Source organism: Marmota marmota, unplaced genomic scaffold (genome assembly GCF_001458135.2).
Source record: "Marmota marmota marmota unplaced genomic scaffold, marMar, whole genome shotgun sequence".
Taxonomy (NCBI): domain Eukaryota; kingdom Metazoa; phylum Chordata; class Mammalia; order Rodentia; family Sciuridae; genus Marmota; species Marmota marmota.
In genome coordinates this window covers 15,752,988-15,774,040 of record NW_026000168.1, presented here as the reverse complement: position 1 = coordinate 15,774,040, position 21,053 = coordinate 15,752,988, and the positions used below count along the sequence as shown (strand labels likewise).

The window sequence follows — 21,053 nt, the reverse complement described above, 5'->3', positions numbered from 1 at the left end:
CTTTAACCTCCCTGATAATCAGGAAAATGCAGATCAAAAGCCTAAAGAGGGGCTGGGGCTGTAGCTCACTCAGTGGCAGAGCGCTTGCCTTGCATATGTGAGGCACTGGGTTCGAACCTCAGCACCACATAAACATAAACAAATAAAATAAAGTCATGCTGTTCAACTACAAAAAAATTTTTTAAAAAAGGCTAATGAGATAATGTTATACACTTAACAGATTGGCAAGAACCTGAACAAGATGGTAGTGAGATTTTGGCAAGGATACAGAGCCACAGAGACTCCCATATACTACTGTAATAATTTAATTGGTAAAAAAAATACTCCAGAAGATAGTTTGCAATGATCTAATCAAGTTGAAGACCAACAATTCTCATTCCAGGTAAATAAATAGCACAGCTCAGTATTAACTGAACAACAATGCCCTGTGAACTTATCAATTCACTTCTGACACTTGACACCCATTGCAGTCATCAAAAGGCAGGTACAGAGATGCCCCAAGTTTACAGATAAAGTAATCGGCATCAGTTATTTCACTTCTTGGCACTTTGCATCAGGGATCTTGGATGCTTTTCTGCCATGGGACAGTCTAGGATCCTTTCTTTATTTCTCCTCTTCTGTACTTGGAGTTTCAACCTCCAAGGACCACCTCCAAATCTGGCTCTCTCCTGGAGCCCTCTCCTGCACCTGACCCCCTGAGATCCTATGGAAGTGCCTGTACCACAAGCGGGACTCTGCATACTCGCGGCCTGCAGTTTCTATTACTTTTCCATCTGACCTCCCCATCTACACATGCCAGGCTCCTGAAGGGCTGGCTTGTACCTCTTTAGGTCCCACACTATCACGAACATAGCAGAAGGTTGATAAATAGTTGTTGGTTGACAGAAGTTGTGATAAAATAGCAACAATATTTAATAAAAAAAATACACACCTTAGGAGTTTTCACATCACCCCTACCTGTTTCCCCAAAGCTGAGAAGCAAGATGGATCAAAACTAAGATCTTAGAACCACAGATCAATTTAATTTTACAGTCTCAAAATATGGAAACCCCCCAAATTCAACACACAGCAGCTGTTATACTTGCAAGTGAGAAGGGTCAGCTGTAAAAATACAGCCCCTAGAAGAACACTCGCAGAGCACACTGTAGGAACACCTCCGGGGTAGCCCTCCACGACAGATGCACAGCCAGAAAGCTGGGCTCAGCTGTGCCCTGGGCCACACTCTGCCTGCTAACCCCCCAAATTCCCTAAGTTTTCACTTTCTCACTCAGACTCAGTCTTGAAAAACTCTTCCAACCCACAATTGATCTGTCTTAATAATTCAAAGGCATATAAAACCATCAGAGCTTCTGACCTTGTCAAAGAAATCAGTGTTCCCTTCATCTCTGAACCAGTAGAAAAGGATTTAAAACAAAACAAGGCAGTCTCAATGTTCAATGTACTCTTCTCAACTCTTCAAGATTTTGTTTCTGTTTGGCTTTTTCAAATACTGTAAATAGTCTTCATGGATCTATTCCAATCTCAAAAACTTGAGGCACTGGTGTTGGATGGGTAGGAGGCAGTGCTCAGGACTGGCTGGCTTATAGGCTGCCCTGATCAGACTAGCATGCCCTGGTGGTCCCTAGAGAGATCTGCTGGAGCAGCAAGGACCTCTGCTGCAGGATGCCTCCAGGATCCTGGCTCCTCCTTCAGAGGGGAGGAACAGGATGTCAAGGGAGTGGAAAAGATACACTTGAGTTTATATATACCAGGTGGTTAAATATCATAAAAATATTTTAAGTACAAAGTTCCCAACCAGAGGGAAAAGCAAATGGCTAAAAATCTGTGAATTATGGGGAAAAATCTGAACCTGTACTAGATTTTATGTCATATTATAGACTCAGTTCCTTGTTCTAGTATAATGGTATTCTGTTTACACAGAAGGATGTCTGTATTCTTGGCAGATTAAAAATACAAAATTAGGGGTGGTGTCACCATGTACAGAACAGGCTTTCCAACAGTTCAGCAAAAGAGAAAATATGTACGAGAATGAGCGAGTGAGTAGAGAGTGACAATAAGATAAACCAAGTGTGGCAAAACACTAATGGTTGAATCTAGGTGGAAAAGAAAAAAAAGATTGTGTGGTAAAAGGGAAATTTTAAAAATTAAGACCCAGGCTGAAATCTGCATCTTTGAAACACTTACTGAAACTCACAAAAATAGACCACAAAGTGCTTTCATCTTCCCTTAACCCCTCTACTTGTGGCTGTAACTGACATCTTGACTCTGTCCCCTCCCAGAAAGCACCCAAGGAAAGCATTTAGCCAGTGGCCCCTTCCATACTGCCCCCAGGTGAGCGGAGACCAGGCTGAAGTACAACAAAAAGAGAAGAGATTGTTATGATGATCTATGCAAAATCCATTCCTACAAAATGTGAGCAAATGTCCTTCTGCAGTGTTGTCAGACACACAATGAACACTGCAAGCAGATGGAGCCAGACAGGAGACAGGAAGTTCCCCAACTATACATGTAAGGGCTGTATGCTTGCTTACTTTTGAAACATCTTTGCGGAGTCACGATTTACATGCCAGATCAATTCATCCATTGAAAGTGTATGATTCAATGGTCTTCATATGTTCACAGTTGTGCAACCATCACCACTATCTAAAATTAGAACATTTCATGGCTTCCACGAGAAACCTTTACCCACAAGCAGTCATTCCTCATTTTGTCCCCAAGCCCCCATAATCACACCTTGGCAACCTCGGTTCTTCCTTTTGACTTTGCCGATTTTAAAATTCTGGGCATTTCACATAAATGAAATTATTTAATATATGGCCTGTCATGATTGGCTTCTTTCACATAATGCAATGCTTTCAAGGTGCATCCATACTAGGGCAAATATCAGTAGGCTTGTTTTTTAACTTTTTATTGCCAAATGATATTCTACTACCATTCCAATGTAATGTCCATCTTTTTTTTATTCATGTATCAGTTCATGGACATCTGGGTTGTTCCCAATGTCTTACTATTATGAATAATAGTTTTATAAGCATTTGTGTACAATTTTTTTGACTTAAATTGAGTTTAATTGATACATAAAACATAAGAATTTGGGGTTGTAGCTCAGTGGTGGAGTGCTTGCCCAGCATGTGTGAGGCCCTGGGTTCAGTTCTTAGCACCAAATAAAAAAAATAAATAAATAAAGGTCCATCAACAACTAAAAAAATTAAAATAAAACATAACAATTGTACATATTAACAGCGTACCATCTGATATTTTGATATATGCACATACATTGTATAAAGTTCAAATCAGGTTAAACATATATCTCCTCAAACACTTCTTTATCACTTCTCTAGGATGAAACATTCAAAATTATTTCTTCCAGCTTCTTCAATTGTGTACAACTCTGGTATGTATGTGTTTTTGCTTCTCTTGGATATACACCAAGGAGTTGAATTCCTGGGCCATCTGTTAATTACGTATTTAACTTTTCAAAGAACTGCTAAACAGTTTTAAAGTGGCTGATGCATTTTACACTCCCACCGGTAGTGTATGAGAGTTCCAATTTCAACTTTGTCAACAGTTATTGTCTTTTATTTTAGCCATCTTAATGGGTGTAAAGTGGTATCTTTTAGTGTTGTGTTTTGTTTTTTGATACTGGGTATTGAATCCAGCGGAAAGCCATATACCCCAGTCCCTTTCATTTTGATACAGTGTCTCACTGAGTTGCTGAGGCTGGCCTCAAGTATGATTCCCCTGCCTTAGCCTCCCAAGTTGGTGGGATTGCACTGGCTTCTTATAGGGGCTGTGATCTGCCTTTTCCTGATGGTTAATGATGTTGAGCACCATCTCATGTGATTATTAAACATCTGTATATCTTCTTTGGAGAAATGTATATTTAAATTCCATTATTTGAGCTGTATTGTCTTTTATCACCAAATTATAAGAATTCCCTGTATACTCAGATATGACTTATATAAAGCTATTTTCTCCCATTCTGTAGCCTATTTTTTTTTCATAAGTGTCTTGTGCACAAAGACTTAAATTTTGATATGGTCCAATTTATTTTTTTTTCTTTTGTTAGGTGCTTTCTTGTTTAATTGCTTATGGTAATTTTGAGGAACAGAAATTATTAATTCCATTCCACAGTGAGGAAAATGAAGTCAATGAGGTTAATCACGGCCCACACCATATGCTAGAGCTCGGATACGAACTCAGACTTCCTGACAGGCCAGGGCTCAGGCTGCTCACATGCTCCCTGAGGATCAAACAATACAGTTTTTTTTTTTTTTTAAAGAAATTCCTTAGATAATAAATGTTCAGCATTCTAAAGATGCTGCCATTACTTAAAATCAGGGAGCTTTGGAGCTCAACTTTGTAAGTTGTGCTGAAGGGTGAGGAGTGACACATTTTATGAATATGTTCAACTATGGCTAGGGTCAACTTGACTTTACAAAGAAGCCAAAAAGTCCTGGGCACAAAGTCTGACATATGAGCAAAGATATTAGGCTAGATTATATCATTCTGGAATTATATATACCACTATACCCACCAATCAATACAAAGTTATAAGAAATGTTAGGGCCCAAAGTAGACCTATATCTCAAAAGACTGCGTTTAAAAATGTTTCTAGTAATGGCACTCAGATAAAATAGAGACCAGAAGACATACATAAGATGCATTAACAGGTAGTTACTTTGATGTATTTTAGAGCATTTTGATTTAAAAATTGAACCATCTTTTTCTTTGTTGGTTATACCTGGTATGTTCAACCTACAGTTCAACCTTCTCATTTGAAGTGGGGAAACAGATGTAAAAAACACTTGATGTTATTCATCCAAGGTCACAAGAGAGCACTAACAGAACCAAGACTAAAATTCACGGAGGACTCAATTCTCATGTTCTATTTCTTAATCTTTGCTTTGCTTTCAGTATTTATGATTTCCTGCTTCTCTCTCCCAGAGGCCTCCAAGTGGATTATGCCAGCCAAGCCTTCTTTTGAGAGGTGAGGAGCTCTTCCCAGACATCAATGTCTATTCTCCAACTGGATCCTTCCCTAATACCAATTTATCTAAACATCTCAAATCCCTGTAGATAGCTCTGACAGCAAATAAGAGGGACACATTTTATAAAGGGAGCTCTGAATGAGATACTGCCAAACTTTAGTTAAAAAAAACAAAAACAGGCTCTAGTTTCCAACCTAAGAAATAAATGGCTTTCTGCCTGCTGTTTCTGTCTCTCCTCCCCTCTCTTAGGAGCGAGGGCCAAGGCTGTGTCTTGAGGGATTGCTTCATAAGAAAAAATCAAGGCAGGGCGCAGTCCTAGGATGAGCCAGCGCAGGTTGGAAGAGAGCTGCAGAGGACTCTGGGAAAAAGAGAACTGGACTCATGAACAGGCGAGGTCAGCTCCCAGAGCGCTCTCCCTCCATTGGAAACAGGTCTGAGTGCTGACACGGGGTTTCCCACAGCTTCTACTGGCCTCCAAAGGCATATTTGTCATCGGAGGCTCTTGATGAAGCTGTATATAAATATCTGACTGTTATTAAATACAAAACAAAAAAAATATTCCACAGGAACCAAATCAAAACCAGCTGTGAGGGGGAGAGGCCAAAAACTCAGTGTAAGTGCAAAAGGCCCAGCAGAAACACTTGTTAATTGTGTTATTTACTTTGCTGAAGAGTAAACTGCTGTGCCAAAGAAGTCCTATCACATGACTGTAATGTTTTTCACATGACTTTCTTGCTATGAGAGAAATGGACATTCTATTTTCTAGAATTCTGAATTTTGTAGGATGAGTCAGAGTCTGAATTTTAATTCAGGATGGACCGACCCATCAGCTCAATTCTGTTCCTTTCTGTCAGCGTACATATGATTTTACAGTCTATGTTATAGCTGCTAAACATTTTTTAATGGTTACTTATTAATCCTCAAATATTCAGAAGCAAATTTTGCTTCACCAAAAACTGAACAAAAGTGCAAATTATATTAATGCTATGTCATATATGCAACCCTGAAATCACAACTGCAGGACACAACTTAATTACTGACAATACTGTCAAGGTGAGGAAATAAAATAGAGCCTAAAATTAACTCTGGAATCATGGAACATGGAAACTTTCAACAATGAGGGTGAAGAATTTAAGAGAAGTTGAGTCATGGGAATTTTAAATTTTCAAGTATATACCAATATGGCTCCTATTATTAATTCTCTAATAAATCAGTCTTTTCTCTAAGCTAGATTCAGTTGGAAGATTTTTGGCATTTCTCACAGCACAATGTTGAACCCACAGGTGGAACACAAAAAATACATGCAAACTGACATTTCATCCACAGTATGAGAAATAACCCTAGGAGGATAAGTCAGAGCACATTTTGTGGAACATGGCTAAGGCATTCACATGTTTGATTTAGATCTTCAACAGATGTGGCAATTAAAAAAAAAAATTGGCAAACTCCTGAAGAGTTTGATTTGAACACCTTGCTGGTTGACTACTGTAAGGTCATTTTTTAGGCTCCAAATAAAATAAAGAGAGATTGAGGAGGAATACCAAGTCAGGGCCAATCTCTAAAGACCCCAATCATTCTCAATAAGGGCCTTGAAAATAAAGGTAAAAATTATCTTATTTACCTGGCAATAGAAGTTGGGAGCTGAGTGAGGCCCTTCCTCTGCAGGACCTTCTCATAGAACATGATTATAATTTGGCAACCAGATAGCCTACAAAAAATATTGATGCCTGTTGATGCCTGACTGAGGCCCCTTCGTTATGAACTATAACACTGGCAAAGACAAATGGCTCTGTGATGAGTGTATTTAATTTTTCTACATGTAACCTTAGATAACATTAATCTCATTAAAACACATATTTCTCATTTAAATTTATAAAAAATTATACCCTAGTTTTACAGCCTCTCTTCCTTGTGCTAAATAGAGGATAATTTTCCTTTATTTGGCCATATTAATTTACCAGTTCTTTTCTTCCCTCAAGGCTCCAATTTCATCCATCGCCAATGCCATCAGTTGTCTTTACTCCATTACCTTAAAATCATTACTACCTGAGATGAACACATCTCCACAAGCCTGGGCTCCAGGACCAACTTGTGCTCTTGCACCACAACCCTTCCTCCAACAAAACTCTCTAGGAATTTGCCCACTAATCCCAATGGCAACACCAATACACCAGCAACCAGCAGTCATTTTTGGATATGTGATGGTGGAAGAGGGGACATGAGTGCAAAATTTAGGGTTATATTAGTCATTCTCACCAAATCTGGATGGTCCTGCTTTGGATCCATGTTCTAATACAATACAATGGGCCCCTGTCCATGAAAATAAAGGCACTTGGTGTCTCTAGTGGGATCAGCTTTGCATTCTTCATTCACCAAGGAGAATGTGGGGCAGACAGACCATAGGTGTTGAAGGATACAGGAAACTTTATATAAAGTCTGTTTGGGAGGCCATGAATTGCTTGAGAGTTAGATAGTGGTAACGGTAGCACAATCCAGAATATATGAGAAAACCACTAAATTATATACTTTGAAAAAGGATGGGCTTCATGATATATGAATTACAACTCAATAAAGCTGCTATTTAAAAAGCATCTTGATTTTAGTAACTTTGGCTCAACTGCATCAGACTGCTCACGATACTGAAAAACACTCTGAAGACTCGGCCTCAGAGATCTGAATTGGCTGAAGAAGCCCCAGGTACCTGGTCTTCCCCATTCCTGCCAAAGTCCAACTTTATTTTTAAAAATAGCTTATCATCCTTCAAAACTAATGGAAACATTTGTTCTCTTCCTGGGAGACTTTTCTTGATACCCCCTTACCCCAGGTAGGAGCAACTGCTCTCTCAATACTTCACATGAAAGACATTTTTTTTTTTTTAAATATAATCTTTAGTTGTCAACTGGCCTTTATTTATTTATATGTGGTGCTGAAAATCGAACCCAGGGCCTCACACATGCTAGGCAAGCGCTCTACCACTGAGCCAAACCCCAGCCCCCTAAGACATTTTTTAATGATACTAGAGCTCAGGATTTACATCTCTGCTTCTCACACTCAACTATGAGCCTGGGAGGGTCAGTGTCTCATTCATTTCTGTATTCAGTGACTACCACAGTGTCTAGTATCAAATTTTTTAAAGATCTTCAGTAATTTTTAAAAATATTGTATATAGTATTTAATAAGTATTATTTACTTATTTAGAGCAGTTGTGTGGCATGCATGAGACCCTGGGTTTAATCCCCAGCATCACACACACACACACACTGCACATATATATGTTTAAACAAGGTATACAATGATATTGTCACATATAAGTATCTGGTTGAATCTTTTGCAATTCTGATGTTGATGGACAAGGTTGCTAATATAAATAAGCTGGAGCTTTTCTATATGGAGGGTAGATTTTTGTGCTTTATTTTTTGGTACTGGGAATGTAACCCAGGGCACTATCCACGGAGCCACATTCCCAGCCCTTTTTACTTTTTGAAACAGGATCTCCCTAAGTTGCTGAGGTTGTCCTCAAATTTACAATCCTCCTTTCTTAGCCTCCCAAGTTGCATACAACCACGTCCAGCTAACTTTGTACTTTCATCACTGAATATATGTAAAAACATTGGAAATAAAGTATGTAAAACAAAATACTACCTTTACATATATATGTTTATATTTGTTGATAATACATTTATTTTGCTTTACAAGTACACACACATTTTTCATAGTAATGTAAAATTTTTGTTACTATTAGGTCCTCTAGTAAGACTGTATTTTGTGTGTTAAGGTCTTCTCTTAAAACAGCCCTGTTTAGAGTTTTTAAAGGAAAATAATGATCTTTTTTCCATGGCAAGCATTACAAACCTAAATACCTATAAGTGTCAGCAACTGCAGAGCAGAAAATATATGGAAAATATTCCCAAAGAACATCTCTGGGAAGCAAACTAACAAGTGTGCCTGTCTCCAGGAAGGAAACTGGGGACTGAGAAGTAGGCATAGAAGAAAGAGTTTTATTTATCTATCTATTTATTTTTGTGGTTGCGTGTGTACTTTGTTGGGAGTCCAACCCTGGGTCTAGTGCCTGCTAAGCATGCACAATACCACTGAGCCACACCCCAGCCCTTCACAGAAGATTTTTTTTTTTTTGTCTTCAGACTGTATCAACTGCATTAATGATCCATAAAATGTCATTCTCAGCTCTAGCTGAGCATCACTATGAAGGAATGTGGACCTACAGTTGCCAGATCTGATTTTTTCAAAGAAGTTGAAATGGGAAAATCCAGACTTTTATGTAAAACTTGTGATTTTCCAGTGTTGGCCTTAATCAGAATTTAACATGTAGGGCAGGCCAAAAACACCAGAACTACAAGCCACATCTGGCTCACAGGCCAACCAGTTTATCATCTTTAAAATCTGATGTGTGGCTTATGATTCCAGAACCATAAATATAACTTAATGGTGGAATATTAAAAAAGAAAACTCAGGCTTGTACACCATGCCCTTCCTGCCCCACCACTCATTAAGTCACTATTGTTCTCTTAAATCTCCGCTTCTCTTTTGAGTCTTCAAAAAGACTCTCAACATTTGACCAATGAAAATGCAAAACACACCTGGTTCAATCAAGGAATCTGCCCATCATCCTAGCATCTGCTCTGAAGAGTGAAAGGCGGGTCAATTTCAAGTTGCAGTTTTTCCAGCCAACTAATGAGAAATATATAAACTATATCTAGCTGGGTGGCAAACCTTCCCCAGGCCATCTCATCAAGTGATTGCAAGTTGCACAGATCTTCATGTCTTCTCCCACACCACCAGGCAGGATGGCGCTGCTCGAAAGACAAAATAGTGGCCAAAATCAACATGTTCTGAGCCCTGTTTGGGAATCCAATCACAGCTCTGGGAGAAATTGTCAGAGTCACTCAAAGTCCTGCAAAGATGCCAGTCATCTCCTGAAACTGAAGAGATTCCCTAGGGTTCTAACTATTGTCCATCAGTGGAAGAACTTGTCTGTTTAATGCCCACATAACACCAAAGCAAGTTTAAAAAGAATCAGTGTGAATTCTAAGTCCAGCACCTTACATGTACTAGCTTGATTCCTGGAGCATCTGAAAAATCTCACCTTTGTCTGCTTAAAGCTCCAAGGAGTTCAGCTCTGCTATTTCCACATAGTTTCCTATACTCAGTGCCAGTTTCACCCCTCCAAACAGCAACATTTTCACATTTGGCTGGTCCAGTATTGGGCTTGGCCAGCTACTCACTGACAACGCGGGGCCTTCCCCAGTATCAAGGATATACAACCCGTTACAAGGAGTTTACCAGCAAACAGGACTAATGGCAACTCAGCACCTGTACCACTCCTGCAGGACATGGGAAGTCAAGGTTTTCCTTATGCAACTTGTGGAAATGCCGACATAGGCCCCATTTCTCCTAATAGCTTCTTCACCCAGGCGCTAAAGGGGAAACATGATGATTTAGGATCTCACTTAGTCACCCATTTTGAGGAACTGTACATTTTGCCAATTGACCCACATAGCTCCATCACCATGTACACACAGCATTCCCTTTTTTAAGAACACTGAACATTTGGAAAAAAACAAAATGATAAGGTATTTTTTAAACTCAAGACTTTTTTTTGGGGGGGGGGGTTGCAATGATCCAGGAAATAAAGAGCTACAAAATATTCTAGCGGAGAAACAAATCATAACTCTCCCACAAAGGTTGTTACAGGAGAATCCATTTCATAATAGCATTCTGTGCTTAAGATGACTGATCAAATTGTGAAATACAAGCCAGTGTGTCATTTCTAAAGACCATGGGGCCAGAACCCACCATCTGTGCTAATTTGCATTTTGATACACGGACACTGGAAGCAACTCTCCAATGGCCACACTCATGCTCATCTTCAGTACGGACAAGGAGTACGTGGAAATCAATAACCTGTACTTTTTCTATCATTAATTTTGTGCATTAGGCAACAAATGGGACAGTGATCCACACACGCCATTGTCAGTCACTACTGAAGATTCTTTCTTCTTATAACTATCAGACCCGCTTAGTGATATGAGCTCTGAGGAAAAAGGTCAAAATTAATTGCTTTCTACCTTTTTCCAGAAAGACAAATATCAAATAGGTTTCAAATATCAATTCCTCAGTACAGAAAGCTTGTTTTATTCTTACCTCGGCAGCTTGGGTCTCTTGATGCAGCAATGTGAGACCAGTCAAGTCTTCCAAGAAGGACTGTGAAGAATTAAACACTTTTGCTAGGAAATTAAATCCTTCTCTTTCATATTGATCAAGAACCTGTAAAAAAAAAGAATTGTATTTTTAGAAAGGAAGATGCAGATTTTAAATGCATATTTAAAAAGACATTCATTTCTAACAAGAACTTGCTATGTTTGTTTCCGAAATATACCCCCAAATCTTGTGTATTGAGGGCTTGCTCAATAAACAAGAGGTGGCAATGCCCAGAGGAGGGGCCCTTGGAAGGTGACTGGATCATGAAGGTTCTAAGCTCATCACTGGATTAATCTATTGATGAATAGCTTAACAGGCTATTGGGAGGTGGTGACAAGTTTAGGAGGTGAGTCCTTGTTGGAGGAAGTAGGTCATGGGGGGCAGGTCCTTGAAAGGTATATTCTGTTCACGTACCCTTCATTTTTCTCCTTTCTGCTTCTGGCTGCCATGAGAGAGGCTCCCCACTATGATGTTCTACCTTACTATAGGCCCCAAAAGAGCAGAACCAAGTGACCTCCGACCCCATAAGCCAAAACAAACCTTTCCTTTTGGGGGGTTGGGTGTACCAGGCATTGAACCCAGGGGCACTATGCCACTGAGCTACATCCTCAGTCTTTTCAATTTTTAGTGTGAAATAGGGCCTTGCTAAGGCTGAGGCTATCCTCAAACTTGTCATCCTCCTGTCTTGGCCTCCTGAGCTGCTGTGATCTTAGGCATGTGCCACTGCGCCCAGCTGCCTTTCTTCCTTACAAAGTGTTTCTCTCAGGTATTTTGGCATAGTGATGGAAAGCTGACTAGCACACTTGTTAAAAGGGAAATCAAAAGGAAAAGTTAGAAAAATTATCTCTAAAATATAGAGATAATGGTGCAATCTGGTAGGCAAAAAACTGGGCATGCTTAGTATTTATCACTTTTGTCCTTCTTAGAATAACAATATCGTTTTCTAGTTCAGATCCCAATTTTTCCCAAATAAAGTGTCATGTAAATTCACCAAAAAATCTAGAAGATTCGAGGTTACTGATTCTAAAATTCACTTGATAGAAAACAAACACCAGATGGAGAAACAGCCAAGAAAAAGAAATTTAAAGTATCATAGGAAAGGGAGGAACAAAAGGATTTTGTTACAAATGTGACATACAAGCTACCCAAATGTATTTTTAAACCTATCCAAAAGGCTAAAATGAAAAAGAAAATACCAAGTGCTGACAAAGATGCAAAACAACCAAGACTCTCATAGAAGTGCAAAATGAAACAACCATTTTAGAAATTTAACACTTATATGCCCTATAATCTAGCAATTCTACTCATATATATGTGTATTTTATTACACACACACACTGAACAAAATGTGTGCATATGTGCAACAGAAGGCACAAGTGCAAGTGTCCATAGCAGCACTATTCACAACAGCTCCAAACTAGAAAATACTTAAGTGTACACTCAGTAAAATGAATAAAGGAGTTTTAGAATCATCATAAAAAAATCAGAAGATAAAAGGCCAATAGTCTTGCTAAGAGAACAATGAGAAAAGTAACTTGTTCTTAGAAACAAACAAAAACAATTGTCACAGGGATCAATGATCACAGGAACTCTAAACTGTAGAAAGTAGCAAATATTACTTTATCCTATGGGCTGAGGCTTCCTAATGTGAAAATATGAAATTCAAAATGCTTCAAAATCCAAAACTTTTTGAGTGTTGACATGACACAATGGAAAATTCCACACAAGACCTCAAGTGGTAAGTCTCATTCATAACAAAGGTACAACAAAAATACTGTATAAAATTATCTTTAGGCTGCATGTATAGATACATATGAAACATAAATGAATTTTATGAACTCTAAGATATGCAAATATTCCAATATCTGAAACACTTATGGTTGCAAGCATTTCAGATGAGATACTCCACCTGAGTTACTTGAATCTTTAAAACCATGTGCATATATTACTTAAACAGTATTAAAACTTTAATTTCAGTGCCAGAGAAAGGGCTCCAAATAGGCAGACGAAGAAACCCTGAACCACCCATGAAGAAGGTGGCAGCTCTCCCCAAGGCATAGCAGTGAGGAGGACAGGGTGAGCAAAGGTGCTATAGTGAAAAGGGAGGCAGGATCTAAGCAGCAGGCACAAGATCATCTGCTGCCAGAAGAGGTTGAGGATGGGAGGGCCATGGAGCATGCACAAAATGGGGAAGCTATGAGAGGGGAAGCTAACCAAAGCACATCACTGTGCAAGCAACCTGAGTCAGGACAGAAACGTTTTTTGGAAAAAGGTGATTAAGAACCCATCAGAGCCCAGACGCTGGGGACTGGCAGGAAAAAAAGATAACAGAGACAAGGCCAATACCCAGGGGCTGGTGAGCACCATCAAAGGACCTGAGAACAGTCCGAGGCTGGTAAAGAAAGATGACCTGCAGGCAGTGGGATCAAAGGTTGGGAACCCTAGAGAGCTGGAGGGGCAGGGTATCCACAAAGTCAAGTCTCAGGCTGATTAGCCACAGGAAATTAATTGGACAACCAAGGCCTGGATAAAAAGGCATTTAATAAATAATTCCTCAGTAATAATGAGATTCCTTATAAACCAGGATGTTATCTTAGGAAGAATGTGCATGAAAATTAAATGACCTTTTTCAAAATTATAAATACTTTGTATTTAACAATCAACTTATTTCTGAGTGAATCCCTAAGCTTGGTAAATAGCTACCTTATGCCAGGATTCCAGTAAGATAAAAGATGAAATGAGTTTGAAATGGACAAAAACTTAGGGGGGAAACAAGACTGGAATAATTCCAGACATGATACTTTTTTGGAACTTATTAAACTTTCAGATTTGAAGCCTATGTTTCCACAGATAATTTTGTAATGCCACAAATCTGACAGTGGAAAAACTAACAGAAGGGAAGAACAAAGGACAGGCAATCAGGATGTACAGAAAGTTTAATGCAGAAACATTATTAATAGCACTGGCTGAAAATTATGTGGAAAAACTTAATCCTCTAGGGGCATATTTAATCATGCAAGTGTTTTCCAGTATTCTCTTTATGTGCTGTGAAGTTAATCTGTGTTACAACAATAAGCAGCTTATAAAAGGTATGTGGATTTTCCCCCTGCTATAAACAGTTTAATCTTCTTAGAGGGGAAAATGTGTTTAAAACTAACACACACACACACACACACACACACAGAGGGAGGGAGGGAGGAAGGGAGGGAGAGAAAGATGCTGTTACAATGAATCTGAGCAGCTTGCTGGTGTACTTAAAATACCCTATGTCTCTTAGGTGTCTTAAGTGGATTATATAAGACATGATCTGAGAACACATATTATGTAATGTACATATTACATTTTGCAGGGTTATATTACTCTAAAGAGTTTGCTACATAAAGAAGTTATAATCACTTAGAATAAAGATATGCATCCTTTCTTGATCCATGATTTTCCTTCATCAACTGTTTTATAAGGCAGATTTTCTTTATTCATGACATAGGGCTTTGAGATGCAATGTTAGGTCATTTATTTGTTGACTTTTTCTTCTTTGAAGGAATGAACTCTATGCAATGTACTTTCCTCTTAGAACTACCTTCATGGTGTCCCAGAGATTTCAATATATTGTATAGGTGTTCTCATTTACCTCTAATTTTTTTTTAATCTCCTCTTTGATATCTTTTTGCAACCCATTGTTCATTCAATAGTATATTATTTAGTCTCCAGGTGTTGGAATATCTTATTTTTTATTTTACCATTGATTTCTAATTTCATTCCATTGTGGTCTGATAGAATTAAAACCAAGAATCAATAAATGGGATGGATTCAAACTAAAAAGCTTCTTCTCAGCAAAAGAAACAATCAGTGAGGTGAACACAGAGCCTACAGAATGAGAGCAAATCTTACCACAAGCACAGATAGAGCACTAATCTCTAGGATATATAAAGCACTCAAAAACCTTAACACCAAAAAAGCAAATAAACCAATCAATAAATGGGTCAAGGAACTGAATAGACACTTCTCAAAAGAGGATACATAATCAACAAACTGAAAAAGTGTTCAACATCTCTAGCAATTAGAGAAATGTAAATCAAAACTACTCTAAGAGTTCATCTCACTCCAATCAGAATGGCAGCTATCAAGAATACAAACAACAAGTGTTGGCAAGGATGTGGGGGAAAAGGCACACTCATGTCAACAACTCTTAGCATACTTGAAAGAAACTTCTTCAATCTGATAAATAATATCTACAACAATCTAGAGCTAACAAGTTAATTAATGGTAAGAAATAAGAAGTTTCCCTACTAAAATTAGAAATAAGATGAGAAATCCCTTCTTGCCATTTGTTACATTCACTCACACACACACACACACACACACACACACACACACACGTATACATTAGTGTATATAGACATATATTTAGTGTGTATATATATTAGTTGTATATGGACACATTTTATTTATTTTTATGTGGTGCTGAGGATTGAACCTAGTGCCTCACATGTTCTAGATAAGCGCACTACCACTGAGCTACAATTCCAGCCCCTCACCCTTTGTTTTCAACATTGTAGTGAAAGTCCTAGCTAATGAAATAATACAGAAAAGGAAATAAAAATTAAAAAAAATTGTCTTGTTTGCAGTTGGCATGCCTTGTCTATGTTGACAATCTGAAGAAATCCATCAAAAAACTGCTAAACAGTTGATTATACCAAGGTTGCAAGATATATGGCTAATATAAAAAAATTAAAAATATAATAGATTCCTAGGAATACAAAATCTAGCAGACTAAATAAATCACTAAGAAAATAGAAAATCTGAATAAACCTATTCAGTAGGGAAGAGAATGAATCAGTTAAAAAAAATCTCTTGATGAACAAAAACCTTGGACCTGACTGCTTTACTGGTGCTGGTGAATTCTACCAAATATTTAAAGAATTGATACTACTTATTTCTAATTTTTTTTTAAAAAGGAGAAAAAACACATTCTAACTCATTTTACATTGCCAGCAGTAATATGATATTAAAGCCAAAGACACTGTAAGAAAACTGTAGAATATCACTTATGAATATTAACACAAAAATTCTCAACTAAATACACTAATCAGTGCATTGATTTTACATCCTGATAGTTTGAACTAATAAATGAATTTAGCAAACAGTTTTTTTCTTTCTTTTTTTTTTTGGGGGTGTGGAATCTTCAGTTTTCTAAATATAAAATCATATCTTAAATTAAAAGCTATATATTCAAAGGATATTAACGACCAGTAAGATTTATTTCTGGAATGCAAGGATAGTTCAATATATGAACATCAGTGAATGTAATACCATGTTAACAGAATGAAGGGACAGAAAACCTCACATGATCATATCATTTGATGCAAGAAATGCATTCGACAAAATTCAACACCCTTCCATGATTTAAAAACAAACAAACAAACAAAAAACCACCCAGTAAACCAGGGGAAAAAAAAACTCAATATCAAAAAAAATCAACAAAAGGCCCCCCCGCCCCATAGTAAGCAGCTTCTCAATAATCGAAGAATGAACACTTTTCATTTAAGATAAGGAACAAGGGGCTGGGGTTGTGGCTCATTGGTAGAGCGCCTGCCTAGCATACATGAGGTGCTGGGTTCTATCCTCAGCACCACATAAAAATAAAATAAAGATACTGTATTCATCTACAACTAAAAAATATATATATTTTTAAAAAGAGGAACAAGGCAAGAATGCCTACTTTCATCATTTCTATTCAACATAATACTGGAAATACTACTCAGAACAACTAGGCAAGACATAAATAAGTAAAAATAGTTCTGTTCACAGATGATATCTTGGAAATAAAAAAGTAAAAATAGTTCTGTTCACAGATGATATCTTGTATATAGAAAACCTTCAAGATTATACCCTCCCCCCAAAAAACTGTTGGTGTTAATAAATTAACTCAGTGAAGTAGTAGGATGTAAAGTCAATATATAAAACTTAGTTATGTTTTTAAGTACTACCAGTGAACAATCTGAAAAGGAATTACAAAGAATTACAGTCTTTTCAATTAACAGTCTTGGAAAACTGGACATTCACAGACAAAAGAATGAATTTATAAATAAAAATTAGCTCAAAATGCATTAAACATTATAAACCCTTCAGGAGAAAAAAAAAGACCAAATATTATAAACGCTTTGGAAACAAACAAACAAACATAGGGCCAAAGTCTCATGATAAAGGATTCAGCAATGATCTTTTGGATACAAACCAAAGGCAAAGACAACAAAAGAAAAAAAACAAAACACACAGAGTAGAGCTCATGAAAATTCAAAATTTTGTGCATGACAAACCCCTGAAATGAGAGTAAGTATTTGCAAATCATATACCTGGTAAGGAAACAGTACAGAGAATATATAGAGAATCCTAAAACTAAACTACAAAACAACCCAATTCAGAAATGGGAAAATGAACACCAGGTGTGATGGCTCATGCCTGTAATTCCAGCAGCTCAACAGGCTGAGGAGGAGGATCTCGATTTCAAAGCCAGTCTCAGCAAAAGGGAGGCACTAAGCAACTCAGTGAAACCCTGTCTCTAAATAATATATAAAATTGGCTGGGAATGTGGCTCAGTGATCAAGTGCCTCCAAGTTCAATCCCCAGTACCAAAAAAAAAAAAAAAAAAAAAGAGGGGTGGGAAGGATTTGAATAGACATTTCTCCAAAGATGATATACAAAATGGCCAATAAGCACATGAAAAGATGCTCAACAAAAACTACAAAGAAATACAACCCCAAACCCATGAGATGGCTAAAATTAAAAAGGGGTGTAGGGTTGTGAGGATGTGGAGAAATTGAAACTCTGCATTGCTGGTGGGATGTAAAATGGTATAGCCAAGGTAGAAAATGGTGTGGTAGTTCCTCCTCAAAAAAATTAATAGAATTATTACATGATTTAGCAATTCAGTTCTGGGTAAACAGACAAAAGCATGAAAAGCACGTTTTTGAGGAAATACTTGGACAGTCATGTTCATAGCATCATTAACAATAGCTAAAATGTAGGAGAAAACCTAAGTATCCATTCACAGAAAAATGGAAGAGTAAAACATGGGATTTACATCCGATGGAATATTATTCAACTAGGAAGAAAGAACCTTGAGGATATTATTATGCTGAGTGAAATATGCAAATCATGAGAAGATAAATACCATAACGTGTCCAATTACACGAAGCCCATAGAATGATGGTTTCCGTGGGCCGGGGGAAGGGAAGGGAAATTATTACTTAACAGGTGCAGTTCCAGTTGTACAAGATGAAGAGAGTTCTGAAGATAGTGGATTACAAATGTATTTAATATAACTAAACTATATATTTTAAAATATACAAATGTATGATATGTCAAGATCATTGCATTGTCATGAGCAACCAATAAAAAAATATAAATTTTGAATGGTTAAGATGGAAAATTTAATAATATATAAAATCACATATAAAATATTTTTAAAAAATCTATGAATGAGGTCAAAGGATACTTGTCAGTGAAGTGAATTCCTGAATTCATGTTCAAATATTTATTTATTTTTGCGGTACTGGGGATTGAACTTGGGGCATTTTCCCACTGAGCTACATTCCCAGCCCCTCTTATTTCGAGACAGGGTCTCACCAAGTTGCTAAGGCTGGCCTCAAATTTGCAGAGATATGACTATTACACTCTGTATATGTCCAACTTCTGTTACTAATGAAATAACTGAGGCTGGGTACTTAATAATGGAAAGAGGTTTATTTAGCTTACAGTCTCGGGGTTAAAGGGCATGGTGCTGGCATTGGCTTGAATCTGGTGAAGGTTTAATGGTAAATGACATCACAGTAGTGGCAGTATGTGTGAGGAGAGATCATGGCAAGACCTAAAGTCAGAGAGCCATTTAGGGGTTAGGCTGTCCCTTTTAGCAACCCTCTCTCAAGATCTAAGGTCCCACAAGAAGCACTTAATCCCTTCAGAGGGCAGCACCCTGGTGACCTTAACACCTATCACTAGATTCTATGTCTTAATACTACCACTCTGGGGACCAACCTTCTATCACTTGAGTCCTTCGAGAACAAACTCAAGCCATGTCCAAAGTATAGCACACGCTTTAAAGAAATCATAATAAATCTTCAAAATCTTTGTTTAGACAAGAATTTCTTAGGTACAACACAAAAACGGAGAAAAAATGTGTAAATTAATCAGGATTTTTCAAAGTAAAAGATATTTGTGTTTCAAAGAATATGCCAAGAAAATGAGAAAGCAAGCCACAGAAGAGGAGAAAATAATAGCAAATGATGCATTATGAAAGTTATATATGGGTTTGGTATCCAACATATATGAAGAATGTCACTGTAACAATTTAAAAAAAAAAAAAACTAATCTAGAAGTAGATGAAGGACTTAAAAAGCCATTTCTTCAAAAAAGGTATAAAAAGGGCCAATTAGTGCATAAAAAGATGCTTAAAGTTACTGGTTACTACGGAAATGCATAACCAAACCACAGTGAAATGTCACTTGGCATCCAGTAAGATGGCTACAATAAAAGAGAGACAATAACAAGTGGTGCTGAAAAGTTGGGAGAATTGCAACCTTCCTACATTCCTAATGGGGATGTAGAATGGAGCCGCTGCTGTGGAAGACAGGGAGTCCCACAAACTGCTAAACACAGAGTTACCATACTATCCAGTAACTGCACTCCTAGGTTATATCCAATAGAACTGAAAATATGTTCACATGAAAACTTGTACGTGAATGTTCATAGCAGCATTAGTCATAATAGCCCAAGGTGGAAACAACCAAAATATTCTGCTGTCATGTATAATTAATTAGAACAAATTTAAAAAATGCAAAAATAGATGAAAAAATGTGGTGAATATGTACAATGGAATATTATTCAGTTCTAAAAAGAAATGAAGTATTGACATGTGCTACAATCTCAGCGAACCCTGAAAAAAACATGCTAAGAAGCACCCACACAAGGCCACATGTTATATGATTCCATTTATGTGAAATGCAAGAATAGGGAAATCTGGAGAAATGGAAAGTAGATTGGTGCTTGCCAGGGTCTGGAGGCAGGGTAGGGAAGTGCTTACTAATGGGTATGCGATTTGCTTGGGAAGTTATAAAAATATTCTGCAATTAAAATGACGGTTGCACAATATTTTGAATATACTGAAAAACTACTGAATTGTATAATTTAAAATGAAATTTTATAGTAGCTTGTGAATTATATCTTAATTAATCATACGCCCACACAGTGAGCTATTAGTGTGAGGATCTAAGGAAAAATGACTATAAAGCAGCGTAAGCAGTTAGAAAACACTACCAGATTCCGACAGTTGCACCCCTGCCCTCCTCTCCCCATGCCCCCATCATCTGTGGACTGCTAGGGAATCCTTATTCTTCAGTGCATCATTTCCTGTTGGCTAAGCAAGCACCAAGATCATTCCTGTTAGAATTATTCAACAATTTGTCATTTCCTGTTAGCTATGCAAGAACCAGGTCTAATTCGTCATCTTAAAAGATCAAGATGAAAAGATAATGAATGCATTTATATTACAGAGGGCGACACGATCACATGACCTCCAAGTTTTGAGGAGTGGGAGAAATGTAAAGAACTATCATGAATCCTTGGTAGAAAAGCTAGTGTAAAGAGGGAAGGAGGGAAGGAAGGAGGGAAGGGAAGGGAAGGGAAGGGAAGGGAAGGGAAGGGAAGGGAAGGGAAGGGAAGGGAAGGGAAGGGAAGGGAAGGGAGGGGAGGGGAGGGAGGGAGGGGAGGGGAGGGAGGGAGGGAGGGGGAGGGAGGGAGGGAGGGAGGGAGGGAGGGAGGGAGGGAGGAAGGGAGGAATGTGGAATG

The 21,053-nt window shown here is 37.8% G+C and overlaps 1 protein-coding gene across 4 annotated transcripts in view; it reads right to left on the bottom strand.

The window, feature by feature from the left end:
• LOC107150136 (ubiquitin-like modifier-activating enzyme ATG7) overlaps nucleotides 1-21,053 on the bottom strand; it is a 187,258-nt gene that overhangs the window by 93,179 nt on the left and 73,026 nt on the right. For 2 of the 4 annotated variants that reach the window (XR_007341990.1, XM_048787120.1), the window contains one exon: nucleotides 11,154-11,276. Coding sequence is in view for 2 of the 4 variants with exons in the window: in XM_048787120.1 (XP_048643077.1) it covers nucleotides 11,154-11,276 (123 nt within the window). In the remaining 2 variants the exon portion in view is untranslated. Of the gene's footprint in view, nucleotides 1-3,111; nucleotides 9,803-11,153; nucleotides 11,277-21,053 lie in introns of those variants that run through there. The other 2 variants (XM_048787118.1, XR_007341991.1) reach the window with 2 other exon arrangements.